Source organism: Nycticebus coucang, chromosome 12, assembly GCF_027406575.1.
Source record: "Nycticebus coucang isolate mNycCou1 chromosome 12, mNycCou1.pri, whole genome shotgun sequence".
In the NCBI taxonomy this organism is placed as follows: domain Eukaryota; kingdom Metazoa; phylum Chordata; class Mammalia; order Primates; family Lorisidae; genus Nycticebus; species Nycticebus coucang.
In genome coordinates this window covers 16,562,648-16,577,228 of record NC_069791.1, presented here as the reverse complement: position 1 = coordinate 16,577,228, position 14,581 = coordinate 16,562,648, and the positions used below count along the sequence as shown (strand labels likewise).

The 14,581-nt window shown below is 51.5% G+C and overlaps 1 protein-coding gene across 5 annotated transcripts in view; it reads right to left on the bottom strand.

The window, feature by feature from the left end:
* FMNL3 (formin like 3) overlaps positions 1-14,581 on the bottom strand; it is a 74,162-nt gene that overhangs the window by 3,561 nt on the left and 56,020 nt on the right. For 2 of the 5 annotated variants that reach the window (XM_053555395.1, XM_053555396.1), the window contains exons 6-21: positions 14,018-14,170; positions 12,692-12,800; positions 12,481-12,557; positions 12,048-12,141; positions 8,775-8,849; positions 7,647-7,757; positions 7,177-7,326; positions 6,646-6,747; positions 4,535-4,808; positions 4,027-4,095; positions 3,814-3,938; positions 3,329-3,531; positions 1,794-2,028; positions 1,620-1,688; positions 1,422-1,502; positions 1,204-1,333 (exon numbers count right to left, since the gene is read on the bottom strand). In XM_053555395.1, the coding sequence (XP_053411370.1) occupies positions 1,204-1,333; positions 1,422-1,502; positions 1,620-1,688; positions 1,794-2,028; positions 3,329-3,531; positions 3,814-3,938; positions 4,027-4,095; positions 4,535-4,808; positions 6,646-6,747; positions 7,177-7,326; positions 7,647-7,757; positions 8,775-8,849; positions 12,048-12,141; positions 12,481-12,557; positions 12,692-12,800; positions 14,018-14,170 (2,057 nt within the window). The remainder of the gene's footprint in view (positions 1-1,203; positions 1,334-1,421; positions 1,503-1,619; positions 1,689-1,793; positions 2,029-3,328; positions 3,532-3,813; positions 3,939-4,026; positions 4,096-4,534; positions 4,809-6,645; positions 6,748-7,176; positions 7,327-7,646; positions 7,758-8,774; positions 8,850-12,047; positions 12,142-12,480; positions 12,558-12,691; positions 12,801-14,017; positions 14,171-14,581) is intronic. The other 3 variants (XM_053555398.1, XM_053555399.1, XM_053555397.1) reach the window with 2 other exon arrangements.

The following is a 14,581-nucleotide window of genomic DNA, read 5'->3' as shown; positions in this document are numbered from 1 at the left end:
GGAGTTTTATCAGTGTTTTTCAAAGCACTTCACATACATTATAAAGAAACACAGGCTCGGGTAGCACCTGTGGCTCAGTGAGTAGGGCACCGCCCCCATATACGGAGGGTGGCAGGTTCGAACCTGGGCCCCGGCCAAACTGCAATAAAAAAATAGCCAGGCGTTGTGGCAGGCACCTGTAGTCCCAGCTATAGGGAGGCTGAGGCAAGAGAATTGCCTAAGCCCCAGAGCTGGAGGTTGCTGTGAGCTGTGATGCCATAGCCCTCTACCAAGGGTGACACAGTGAGACTGTCTCTTAAAAAAAGAAAGAAAGAAACAGTCTCTTAGCTCGGTGCCCATACCCCAGTGGTTAGGGCGCCAGCCACATGCACCAGGGCTGGTGGATTCAAACCTGCCCAGGCCTGCTAAACAACAATAACAACAACAACAAAAAAAAAACAGCCAGGTGTTGTGGACATCTGTAGTCCCAGCTACTTGGGAGACTGAGGCAACAGAATTGCTTAAAGCCCAAGAGTTTGAGGCTGCTGTGAGCTGTGACACCACAGCACTCTACCGAGGGCAACACAGTGAGACTGTCTCAACAAAAAAAAAAAGAGGGCGGCGCCTGTGGCTCAGTCGGTAGGGCGCCGGCCCCATATACCAAGGGTGGCGGGTTCAAAGCCAGCCCCGGCCAAACTGCAACCAAAAAATAGCCGGGTGTTGTGGCGGGCGCCTGTAGTCCCAGCTACTCGGGAGGCTGAGGCAAGAGAATCACCTAAGTCCAGGAGTTGGAGGTTGCTGTGGGCTGTGTGAGGCCACGGCACTCTACCGAGGGCCATAGGATGAGACTCTGTCTCTACCAAAAAAAAAAAAAAAGAAAGAAAATAGAAACACAGTCTCCAGGGCCAGGTTATAGGGCTTGGGAGTACAGAGCCACTGTCCCATCCCCCTCCTGTTCAGAGCCACTGAGCCACTGTCCCATCCACCTTCCTGTTTCTGCTCCCAGTGCACCTAGCTGGGAAGGGGTGCCTGAAGGAAGGTTCCCTCTGGAGCGGCCCCTGCTCATGGCTCCAGCAGAAAGCTTTGAACTACCCAGAAGGTAACAAAAGCCAAAAACAAATGGACTCAAGCGTTCTCTCTCTTCATGCCCATATGGACATAGAGAAGTATACATCCACCCAGGATTGTCCTGGGTTGGATATGAGGGGCAGACCCTCCCCTTACCTGCTGCAGCCTTCTCCACAAAGTGCAGCTCATGCCAAAAGTTAGCCAGATCTGGGTATTTCTCCTTCACCGTCAAGGCGATGAAGTGCAGCAGCGTCATCTTCCGGTCTGTGGACTTGGTATCCAACAGCTGGGAGAGAGGAGAGAGCTAAGCACTCTGGCTCCATCACTGCTGCCCCCAAGCCACTTGGCCGGTGCTGGCCCCCACCCCATCTTACCAGATCCAGGCTCTGGAGCTTGAAGCCATACACAGCTCCCCGCTTGCTGCTGTTCATGTAGTTCCCCAGGGCAAGGATGATCTGTGCAAGAGATGCCAGGGATGCAGGTCAGGCCCAAGCCTCAGGGGCTCCTTCTCCTAGCCCCAGCCCCCACCTAGGACCTGGGAACCACAAGCACCCAGTTTACCCTCTTCCCACCTCCAACATCTGCTTCAGCTTCTGCGAAGACTTGACAGAGGCAGAGGCTGCGATGATGGCATTGAGTTGCTGGAAGGTGAGATGAACACTTAAGTAACCCAGGCTGGGTAGTCAGGGAGGAGCAGGAAGGATGGGCTGGGCAGAGAGGTGACTAGCAGGTGGAAGGGGCTGTACCGGAGTGAGCATCTGCAAATTGTCCTGGAAGTTGCCCAGGAAGGCCATGCCGGCCATCCGCTGGGTTAGCCGCTCCACCTTGCTGAAGAGCAGCATGAAGCGGTCCTCAGCCGCCAGCTCCTCCAGGGGCTGCCGCTCACGCTCATACTGCCGCAGCAGCTTCACCTCCGCCTCTGTGGGCAGGAAGCGCATCAGGCACTCCACGAAGTCCACAGGCAGAGTCTGCAGGTCAAACCTGTGTGGGGAGAAGGGCCCACCTCTGGTCTCACAGCTGCCTGCACTCTCCCTCACTCCTTTAATTCTCCAGCTCTTGGAAGGACTGGGGTAGGGGTCTGTGCCTGGAACATAGCCAGTGAGAGAGGACCAATTGCCTCATTTATCACAGCACCAGTAATGATAATATTTGGGGGACATTCCATGTTCCTGTTTAAAAGCTTCTGCAACTTGGCTCTGCGCCCTTAGCTCAGTTAAGGTTAGGGCGCTGGCCACATGCACCAGGGCCAGTGAGTTTGAACAAGGTCCTGGCCTGCTAAACAACAATGACAACAACAACAACAAAAAGAGACAGGCATTGTGGTGGGCAATTGTAATCCCAGCTACCTGGGAGGCTGAGGCAAGAGAATCCCTTAAGCCCAAGAGTTTGAGATTGCTATGTGCTGTGACACCACAGCACTCTACCAAGGGCGACATGATGGGACTCTGTCTCAAAAAATAAAAAAGAAGCTTCTGCACCTAGGTGAAATCCATATACCTGTGCATGGCTTAGGAGGCCCAGCCTGTCCAACTCTACCCAGCTCTACCTTCTCTCCTACTCCTCTCCCTACACTAAAGCCAGATTCAAAATTTTCAATACCCAAGCACCCCACTTCTCCCTTCCAGGCTCTGAACTAGACTAACCTGTATGTGTCCCTCAGTCCCAGTTTGAGACATTACCTTCTTTAGGGGGCCTTTCCTATTCTCCCAAAGCTGTCGGTACCTCTGCCATCTTAGTAGTATCACCCAGTATGATAGTGCTGTCCCCACTAGACCAGGTACTGGGCCAAGGTCTGGGCTGGATCCCCAGCACCTCATACAAGGCCTGGCACACAGCATGGCTACAGTAAGTCATGACCATGCCAGTGGATGACTGAGGGGTGTGAGGGAGTTTTGTCAGAAGCCCTGAAATCATAGGCCAGGCATAATGGCTCACGCCTATAATCTTAGCACTCTGGGAGGCTGAGGCGGATGGATTGTCTGAGTTCAGGAGTTCGAGACCAGCCTGAGTAAGAGCGAGACCTCATCTCTAAACATTGGCAAGCACCTGTAGTCCCAGCTACTCCAGAGGGTGAGGCAAGAGGACTGCTTGAACCCAAGAGTTTGAGGTTGCTGTGAGCTATGACACCACAGCACTCAACCCCAGGGTGACCAAGTGAGACTCTGTCTCAAAGAAAAAAAAGAAAAAGCCCTGAAATCTAGGGACAGCCAGGCTCCTAGGTAGAGAACTGGACTGCCAACCAAGTGGCTGGGGACCACGGCCAGGTCAGTGAGAGCCTCACATGTGAATGGCCCTGCAGATCTCCTCGGCTGAGCGGCCAGCCTTGCGTAGGGTGATGGCCAGGTTCTTGGCACGATTGGCTTCCAACAAGGTCACCTTGCTGGCAGCCTTCTGTGCAGTCTTGTTCTTGGAGCAGATGAGGTCAAGGGCAGGGCCCTGGGCTTTCGTCTTAAACAATTCTTCAAACTTATCTAGGTCCAGGTCCTGGCAGGATAGATGAGCAGGGAAAATGCTGTGGCTCAAACTACTGCAAGACCCCCCTGGCAACCCACCCAGCATAGGCCCAGAACTCTGTCACTCTGGAGTGTTTCAAACATACAGACACAAGTAGAGACAACTAGAAATGCATGTATGCACACAGTAACAGGCTCACGGAGCTGACCTTCACCCCAGCCTGAAGGCTTTTCTAAGGCTAAGAGATCTGCTTAAAGGGCAACCTGATGCCCAGGCCCCAACCCCACCTCTCTGGGCCCCAAACCCTGTCACCTCTAAGATCTTCTCATCATCAAGTTCACTGAAGACAGTGCCACTGATCTGGTTGGGTTTCAATGCTGTCCAGTTGAAGACAGGCAGCCGGAACTTGGTCTTGATAGGTTTCTTAATTCGAATGGCTAGTTTGGAAAGAGGATCAGTGAGGCAGGGGCCAAGGCCACACTCCCCTGGTCCCACCAGCCCTGCCCAAAGCCAGGGGACACTCACCAGATAGGCCCACCGTCAATACTACAGAGGGAGCGGCACCAGGGAGAGGCGGGGCTGGGGGACATTTGTCTGGGATAGGAAATGGCACAGTGACCAGGGGTCAAGAGACTTCACAGGCTACCCTCCTCTCTGCGCACCCCCCACCCCATCTGCTCCTTGAAGAGTGTCGGGGAAGGAGCCTACATGAACTCTGCCTCAAGCTGCTCCCAGGAATCCTAACTCTGACAGGGCAAATCTTGGCAGCGTCTAACCCAGTTTCTCCTACTATAGTCTAAGCCTTCTCCTTGGCTGTCTTCAAAGGAATCTTTATGATCCTTAAAACAGGTCCACATCTGAGCTTCTCTCAGATTTCAGCACTCCCTTAGTCCTCTCTTATCCTGATTTTACATCCTTCCAGCCCTCAAATGATGCCATATTCCCAGCTACTAAGGAAGACACTGCTAAGATTTTAGTCCTTATGAGGAAACGGTCCCTGCCAGCTCCCAGGGGTCATAGGGATCATGGTTACCTGGTAATGGGGGAGGTGGAGGGGGCAAGGGAGGAGCTGGTGGTGGAGGCAGAGGGAGGACCTCTTCGGGGGGCTGGTCTGGAGCCAGGATGTCCAGGTCAGAGGGTGGTATGCCCTCACTCAGCTCTGCAGGGCCTACTCTGGCCTCACTGCCCATGGACTCCAGGCCCCGGGCACTTGGCTCCAAACGGCATCGGCGCTGGAAAGCCTCCTCCTTCTCTTTAATAAGCCTCCGCAGGGTGTGCACCTGGTGGTTCGTGTTCTCATATGTCTCCTATCGGGCAGACAGCACCATTAAGGGGAAGAGTGGGCTGAAGGCACAGTAGTCACTGCCCCTAGGACTACCCAAGGATCTCTCAACTAGGGTGCTCGAAGTGGCAGAAATCCTTACAGGGAGATGGGGAAGTTGAAACACAGAACAGGAGACAGGCAGAAGAACCAGCGTGCTCCCACTGGCACCCTGAAGTGTCTTCCTCTCTGTTCCAGCCTATTCTCACTGCACAGGTTCCTCAAGGCCAGAGAAAAGGCTGCCCCAGGTGGGGGTGGTAGCTCATGCTTATACTCCTAGCACTCTGGGAAGCCAAGGTAGGAGGATCACTTGAGCTCAGGAGTTTGAGACCAGCCTGGGCAAGGGTGAGACCCTGCCTCTACTAAAGAGAGAAAGGGAGGGAGGGAGGGAAGAAGGAAAAACTAGCTTGATATGATGGCATATGCCTGTAGTCCCAGCTACTTTAGAGGCAGGAGTGTGAAGCTGCTGTGAACAAGGCCGACACCACACCACTCAAGCCTGGGCAACAGAGTGAGACTATCTCCTTCTCAGCCCTTTGGGCCTCATTTTCCTTTTTCTTTTCTTTTTTTGAGACAGAACCTTAAGCTATCACCCTGGGTAGAGTGCCATGGTGTCACAGCTCACAGCAACCTCAAACTCTTGGGCTTAAGCGATTCTCTTGCCTCAGCCTCCCGAGTAGCTGGTACTATAGGCACCTGCCACAACGCCCGGCTATTTTTTGATTGTAGTTGTCATTGTTTGGCAGGCTCCGGGCCTGATTCAAACCCGTCAGCTCTGGTGTATGTGGCTGGTGCCTTAGCTGCTTGAGCTACAGATGCCACCTCATTTTCCTTTTTCATTGGCCTTCTATAATTGCTCAGTTGGAAGCCCCCTGATGGATAAGACCCTGTTAGCAACCATCTCTGTATGCTCCATAGCTCCCCATTCAGTGCTTACCGCTTACCAAGGTCTAGGCAGATACATATTGAGGTCAAAAGAGCAACAATGGGGTGGTGCCCGTAGGTCAGTGGGTAGGGCACCAGCCCCATACAACCAGGCTGGCAGGTTTGAACCCGGCCTGGGCCAGCTAAATAACAATGACGGCTGCAACCAAAAAACAGCCAGGCGTTGTGGCAGATGTCTGTAGTCACAGCTACTTGGGAGGCTGAGGCAGGGGAATCACTTGAGCCCAAGAATTGGAGGTTGCTGTGAGCTGTGACCAAGGGCAACATAGTGAGACTCCAGTCTCAAAAAAAAAAAAAAAAAGCAGCGCCTGTGTCTCAATGAGTAGGACACCAGCCCCATATACTGGAGGTGGTGTGTTCAAACCCGGCACTGGCCAAAAACTGCAAAAAAAAAAAAAGAGCAAGAATAGAACAAAAAGGTAGGGTAGGGGCATGATTTTATAACAAAAAGATTAGGAAACAGAGAAGAGACTGAAACATGAGGAGCCCCTGCTCTCACGATTTAGTATACCTGGCAGGTATCCCAGTCAGCAAAGTGCCTGGGTTACTCTGACCCTGCTCACAAAGCATGGCTGGGGGAACTACGTGGAGGTGCAGGGGAGCATAATTGACAGCATGGTAGGGTGAGAAAAGGCCTGGACCGGGTCCCGGGAGGTGCCCATGAGTACCCCATCTGCTCCCACCCTTTTCTGGGTATGTCTGGCCCACTCTGGCTTCAGCTTCCCTCTCCAACTAAAAAATGGGTAAAATCATCATCATCTGAAAGCTTCAAGGTGGATCAAGATCTGAATCCCAGAGGATCTGACATGACTCAGGGAACAGCAGCAAAATTCCAACGCCCTGGAGCCCAGGGACTGCCGTCCCCAGAGTCTATATACCTTGATGCTCTCCAGTTCCTTCTCCCGCTGCAGGAGCTGCTTCTCTAGCTCTGCCACCCGCATCATGTTTTCATTTTCCAGGTCTAGAAGCTTCTCTGTGAGCTACAAGGACAGGAAGGGAAGGCTTGAGGATGGCCCTCAAGCCTGAGTACTCAGCACAGCCTGAACCCCAGATGGGACCTGGGCCCAACCCTCCACATGGGGCCCCCAAAGGAGCTCCCCTACATTCCTCTCATAGGATAGGCTCTGATACCACAATACAGCAACAGAAACAAGGCAAATGGCCACATTCTGACTTTCTCAAGCCTGATGCATACTATTCCCAGCCCTGGGGGTCAGTGTGTGTTCCCATCAGTGGATGATTCAGTGGCTCCAGCCAGACTGTGCTCTAGAGAGCCTCCAATGAGTTCTCCAGCTTCCCAGGGCTCAGTCTGGAGGTAAGTGGGTCAGCTCAGGATTCCTGGGATTCAGACGTCCCCATCTGCCCCTACCCTCAATGGTGACTCTGGCAGGCAAAGGGGAACCACCTACATGGGACACATGCTCCTCCAGCTCCTCCACCTTCTCCAGGGCCACATTCTTGGTCTCAGCATCCTCCAACAAACCCCCCACATCAAACACGTTGTCCAGGTATGCCTGAATCTGCACCTGCAACTTCTCACTCTCTGTGTGCCTTGACTTCTGGAGGGAAAACAGAGAGAGTGGTAATTAAGGAAGCAGGCATGGGATCAGGGGAGCTTCCTGAGAAAAATTAGTCCTCTTTACCCCTCACTATTACTTCTTAGAGCATAAAACCTAAGGAGTTCCTGCTCCTGCAGCTGCCTGATGAGGGAATCATCTGCAAGAAGTCCAAGTATCAAGCCACAGAAGACAGTCTGGGTTCCAGGAGCATTCAGGACGAGGCACTTATAAAAGACAAACCCTCTGTGATATGAGTAAACTTGTCCTCTACCTCAAAGCAGGGATAGATCCTCACCTTCCCAGGATCCCATACAGCTCACCTGCAGGAACTCTTCTAGCCCCAGCTTGGTAAACTCATACTGCAGGTGGACTCGGAAGTTCATGTCCTCCACGGAGTGCACCACAATATTGATGAACTGCATGCAGGCCACCTGGGGAGCAGCCCAGAGAGGAAGAAACAGAAAGGGCAAAGCAGAGCAGAGCCAAGAGACGGGGAAGATAGGTGGCTGTTAGAACATCGTAATTAGATGGATAATCAAAAAGAGTGAAGAAAAAAGTCTAAGACCAGGAGCAGTGGCTCATGCCTATAATCCGAGCATTTGGGGAAGCTGAAGTCGGGGGATCACTTGAGCCAAGAAGTTTGAGACCAGCCTGAACAACATAGCAAGACCCTTTCTCTATAAAAACCAGAAAAATAAGCTGGCTGTGGTAGCCCACACCTACAGTCCTAGCACTCTGGGAGACTAAGACAAGAGGATCACTTGAGCCCAGGAATTTGAGATTTCAGTGAGTTATGGTGATGCCACTGCACTCTAGTCTGGGTGGGTGACAGAACAGAACAAGAAGTCTTTATGAGGTAGTAATAAGAGTATTTTAACTTAAAAAATGGTCAAATTTCATATTCAGTATATAAAGACAAGTAAATTACATGAAAAATAGATGTAAATGAAGATACAGCTATCTTATTTCCTTTGTACCGAAGCAGGTGTTTCTTGAGACAACCCTACCTAGCTGAAGACCCTGGGCTATGGGGGATAAGTTATATCCCTCATGGGGGATAGGAAGGGCTTAGGAAAGGTAAGTCAGCTCAAAAAGGATCCAAATCAAGGACAAAAGAGCCACAGAAAGGAGGAAAGTAGATCTAAGAAACATAAATGACATTGTCCTAAAGTTTCTAAGAGCTCTCTGGGGTGTGTGAGTGGACAAGGAGCATTTATAAGTAGAGAGAATAATTCTGGGAGAATGATTCACAGAACATCAAGATATGCTGTGGGGAGGACACTGGTATTATTTGAGACAGGAGTCTACCAGCCTTCCCATTTGCCAGTAAATTAATAAACTTCTCTTTCTTCCTCCTCCTCAAAAAAAAAAGCTGTTAGCCTGACCCCCTGTTCTTGAGGAGTACACAGCACTGTGGGTGTGGGACTGACCCAGGCGCAGTTCCTCACCAGAAAGTCGATGTTGCTGTCCTCATTCCGGAAATACTCCATCAGCTTCTCAAAGCGGTGTAGCTCCTTGCACACCTAAACAAGCAGACTTTCTCAGTCAAAGGATTTGCCCCATGCAGAACCCAAGTTCCCAAATCCTGGCTCGCAGGAATGTCACAGCAAAGGATTGGTTCAGGGCAATTTTAATCACAGTTCTATCTATAAAATGAGCCATTCTGGACACTATACACATAAAAGAAAACCTTAGACCTAGAATCTGGCTCCCACTAATTTGCTGAGGGAACTCGGACCACACTTTAGGTTTATAGGCCAAGAAATGCAGGGATCTGATGCTTACAAGTTATTGAAGGAAGGAAGAAAAGAAAGAGGAAGGGAGGCAGGTCACGGCTGAGGCAGGAGGCTGAGGTCCTAGTGGGGACAAAGGAGAGGGGACAGTGGGCAGGAAAGCCCTCTCTGAGAGAGGTACGGAGACTCCTATAAGCCTCTGGGTTTCAAGGAGGAAGAGCCATTTCCTGGCTTGAACAATGGATGCTAGGGAAGAGGTCCAAAGAAGAGGAAGGGGTGGGACCAGCAGCTGTGGCTGGATGTCGAGGAATCCTAGTCAAGCAGATAGGGACTTCAGAAGCCAGGCCCAGAGGCTGGGGAAATTCCACATAGGAGTTCCCTCTCCCCTTACCAATAACAGCCAACAACCCAGGAGACATGCTGGCTCACCTTCTCCCACTGCAAACACATCTGCTTTGGGTTCTATCAGTGAGTTTACTGCCTCAGACTCCCACTTGGGTAGTCTCTTAAAATATAATTGCCCAGGCCTACAGTGGGCCTAGAGCGGTGGTTCTCAACCTTTCTAATGCTGTGGCCCTTTAATACAGTTCCTATGGGTCATGACCCACAGGTTGAGAACCGCTGGTCTAGAGTGGCACAGGAATCTGCACTTTCAACCAATTCCTCAGCAGGTGATTCTGATGCATGGCCAGATTAAAATCACTGGACTAGGCTTGGCGCTTGTAGCTCAGAGGCTAAGGGCATCAGCCACATACATTGGAGCTGGCAGGTTCGAATCCAGCCAGGGCCTGCCAAACAACAATGCCAACTACAACCAAAAGATAGCCAGGTGTTGTGGCAGGGGCCTGTAGTCCCAGCTACTTGGGAGGCTGAGGTAAGAGAAGTGCTTGAGACCAAGAGTTGGAGGTTACTGTGAGCTGTGATACCACAGTAGACTCTGTCTCAAAAAAAAAAAAAAACAAAACCCAAAACAAACAAACAAAAAAAAACCAACACTGGACTACAGCCCTCAGCTAGATCTGAGGGGATCCTATCTGGCTAATGGGAGGTCTCCCAGCACAAGATCTAATAAGACTAAAGCCCTAAATAAATACAGTAATGGGGTAGGGGGAGGCTGCACACAGTGGGTCACATCTGTAATCTCAGAACTTTGGGGACTAAGGCAGGAGGAATGCTGGAGCTGAGAAGTTCAAAACCAGCCTGGGCAACATAGCAAGACCCCATCTATAAAAATAAAAAATAAAAAGTCGGGCGGTGCCTGTGGCTCAGTGGGTAGGGCGCCAGCCCCATATACCAAGGGTGTCAGGTTCAAACCTAGCCCCGCCCAAACTGCAACAAAAAAATAGCCGGGCGTTGTGGCGGGCACCTGTAGTCCCAGCTGCTCGGGAGGCTGAGGCAAGAGAATTGCCTAAGCCCAGGAGTTGGAGATTGCTGTCAGCAGTGTGACGCCACGGCACGCTACTGAGGGCGATAAAGTGAGATTCTGTCTCTACCAAAAAAAAAAACCTCATCCAGGGGCTGGGTGTGGTAGCTCATGCCTGTAATCCTAAACACTCTAGGAAGCTGAGGCAGGTGGATTACCTGAGCACATGAATTCAAGACCAGCCTGAGCCAGAACAAGACCTAGTTTCTAAAAATAGCCAGGTATTGTGGCAGGCACCTGTAGTCCCAGCTACTTGGGAGGCTGAGGCAAGAGAATCACTTGAGCCCAAGAGTTAGAGGTTGCTGTGAGCTATGATGCCATGGCACTCTACCAAGAGCAACAAAGTGAAACTCTGTCTCAAAAAATAAATAAATAAATAAAATAAAAATAAAAAATATAAGTCATCCAGGTGAGATGGTATCTCTGTAGTGCTAGCTACCTGGGAGGCTGAGGTAGGAAATTGCTTAAAGCCCAGGAGTTCGATGTTATAGTGAGCTATGATCACACCACTGTACTCCAGTCTGGGTAACAGAGCAAGACCCTGTCTTTAAAAAAAAAAAAAAAAAGTGAGGAGGCCAGGTGAGGTGCCTCACTCCTGTAATCCTAGCACTCTGGGAGGCCAAGGCAAGTGATTGCCTGAGCTCACGAGTTCAAGACCAGCCTGAGCAAAAGCGAGACCCTGTCTCTACTAAAAAATAGAAAAACTGAGGCAGGAGGATCACTTTACCCCAAGAGTTGGAGATTGCTGTGAGCTATGACACCACAGCATTTTACCCAGGGCAACAGCTTGAGACTCTGTCTCCAAAAAAAAAGAAAAAAAAAGAGAAGAGGCTAAGCACAAAGGCTCACACCTATAGTCCTAGCACTCTGGGAAGCTGAGGTGGGTGAATTACTTGAGCTCAGGAGCGCAAAATCAGCCTGAACAAGAGTGAGACCCCATCTCTGAAAAATAGCCAGGCGTTATGACAGGCACCTCTAGTCCCAGCTACTTGGGAGGCGGAGGCAAGAGGATCACTTGAGCGTAAGAGTTTGAGGTTGCTATGAGCTATGATGCCATAGCACTCTACTGAGGGCAACAAAGTGAGATAATGTCTCAAAAAAAAAAAAAAAAAAAAAAGGAGGGATGGGGAGGCTACTTAGCCAACCACTGGGATGTTAAAAATCACTGGTGGGCTGGGCACAGTGGCTCATGCCTGTAATCCTAGCACTCTAGGAGGCCGAGGTAGGAGGATCACTTGAGCTCAGGAGTTCGAGACCAGCTTGAGCAAGAACAAGACTCTGTCTCTACTAAAAACAGAAAAATTAGCCAGCCACCTATAGTCCCAGCTACTTGGGAGGCTAAGGTAGGCAGACAGATCATTTAAGCCCAGGAATTTGAAGTTCAGCGAGCTATGATGACACCACTGCACCACTGCACTCCAGCTGGAATAATAAAGTGAAACTCTATTCCCCCAGCACCATCAAAAAAAAAAAAAAAAATCACTGGCGAACACGGGAAATAAAATAATGCTTATCCACCTGGCTCCCCACTTTCTCCCACACACATGTGAAGACACCAGACAGACCTCTTTGAAATTGTCAAAGGCAGCAAGGATGATTTCGTGACCTCCCCGCACCAAACACACAGCTGCCAGGAGCTCCAAGACAAGGGCTTTGGTCCTAAGGGATGAAGAAGGAAGATTAACATCCTAGCCCCCCATGCTGACAACCACACAACTCACTCCCATAATTGAGTGAGTCGCTTTGGAGAATGGAGACAGCCTCAGTGGCAGAAGAAAGGGTGGGTTGGGGAAGAAGGCAAGAGAAGGCAGGCATGCTCCCTCACTAAGCTGTGAAGACCAGAAGGAAGCCAGGAGCACTTATCCTCTAGCAGAGGTGAGGGGGCCAAACCAAGCCTCTGACAGGACCCATGGCCAGGCAGGAATTCTTGGAATATGTGGAGCCCAGATTTTCAGAGCCCTGGGCAGAGGGGAGAGGGGAAAGAGAGAAGGAACACACCTTGGATTCTTGTTGTTGAGGCTGAGTGCAATCTCATTGACAGCATGGGGGTGGGACATGACCAGGTTGAATCCATACTACAAGAGAAAGGAAGAAGGAGGGGGCCTTGATGTAGGAAAAGGAGAGCTTAGCCTGTCTTTGACAAAGTGCTGCCCTCCTAGGTCTCCTCTTTGGCAGAAGAGGTAGAACACACATTGCCGGTGTCCCTTACCTGATAGTTCATGATGGCTCTGAGACAAAGGATACAGACGTGAACATCATCCTTCTGGCTCACCAGGCGAGAGTTCTTCAGGGCCCTGCGCCCAGGGAGAGTGCTATACCTGGGGGAGATGGGCCAGGCAGTCAGGTGCGAGCTGAGGCCATGGTAGCAGTGTCTAGGAGTGCTCACCATCATCCAGATAGCAAGCCACTCCTTAGCAGCAGCAGCAGAAGGGAAAGAGAACCTTGTACCAACAGCCAAGAGAGACAGGATGCAGGAAGCGGGCTGGTCAGCCTATATTCACCTGGCTGGAACAGGCCTTTGTCAGCAACTACACAAGATCCCCTCTTTATAAGCAATGCCCAAACCATGCTAACACTAGAGATCCTTCAAAATACAAATAGTAGCTGTATAGGCCGTTCTACTTCTCCAGATGGGTCCAGGTAGACATCTCAGCCTTCTCTCCTTCCATTTCTGCACAATCTGTGGGGCAAGATGATCTTGACTCTTTCATCCCACTTCTATCCCCCAAAAGGCAAAGCAGATCCCCACAGACTTCAGGAAGGCCAGGTGGCTATCTGGCTTTGTGCCACCTCTCCCCACTTTCAATGATGTTTCATGAAAAAAGGAAGCAGTACATATGGAACCTGCCCATTCACAATGAGAATCATGAGCAATGTCCAAGGGACAGAACCCAAGGGAGACTAGGAGAAAAGCATGAGCATGAGAGAGACCAGAGACCAAGGAAAGGGCCACAGGACCCAAAGGAAAGCCTCCTGAGTAGGAAGGGGCTCTGAGAAGTCATCCAGTCCATCCGCCGACCTCTAGGTAGGACAGCTCTTAAGATACTGTAGACAAATGAACACGCTACAGCCCTGGAGAGAAAAGGCCTGAAGGAAGAAGTGAGGGGCAGGAAGGCTGGGGGAGCTGTTCCCTGAGCAGCTGACAGGGCAGAGTAAAGAGCCAGCGGGAGAGAGAACGAGGGCAGGAGCTGGACCTCCCATTGAAGGCATGGACCTATGTGAGATGTGCCCTGCTTGAGAGGCCAGGAGGAATGGCAGAGCAAGAATCAGGAATGGAGGGGCCCCAGAGAGGGGTAAGGAGCGGGGAGATCCAGAACCCCAGATGGGGTGGGCGTAGCCAAGAACTATGTACTTACCCAGGAAAGACCGCTGGGCAGAGTCAAGGAGACAGAGAGGACAGACCAGAGACAGACTGGCAGGCAGAGGGCAAGAGAGCTGAGCCTGGAAGCGAGAGTGGAGGAGGAGCGTGAGCTCTCACCACTGTACTGAGACTGGGCAGGGCTGGGGGCAGGCGGGCGAGCGAGAGCACACATACCGGAGCACAGACTGGCGCGCAGAGCGAGCGAGGCTGTTGGTGAAGGGAGCCGACAGGGCACTGGGCGGCTGCAGGTCCTCGATTGACCTGCTCCAGGACCGGAGCTTGTCAAATGCACCATCATCACCACTTTCCAGACCCTCAAAGTCAAACCTGGAGCATGAAAGGACACACGTGCACACACAGAGGCACATACGTAGGAGAAATTCAGTGCCAAGCTCCCACCCAGCAAGCCCGCCCCTCCCCTTCAGGCCTTAGTGACACAAGAAGCAAGGGCAGCAAGGAAAGAAAGCACAGCTGGGCAGCAGAGACCCGGTCCTGGTTGGGAGAGCCACCGACACAGGACAGGGGCAGAGCAGGCACAGGCACAGGCAGCAACCAGGAGGGAAATCTGAGATGGGATGCTGACGTGGGCCAACTCCACTGCTCCCCACTGGCCAGGCAACTCCAGGAGGAATGGCTGCCCCTAGGCAGCCGGGGAGCTGGCAGTCTTTCTGTACTCAGAGCCTTACATGGGACATCTCTAAGAAGCTGTGACTCCCTGCAAAGATTGGCCTGTGGGCC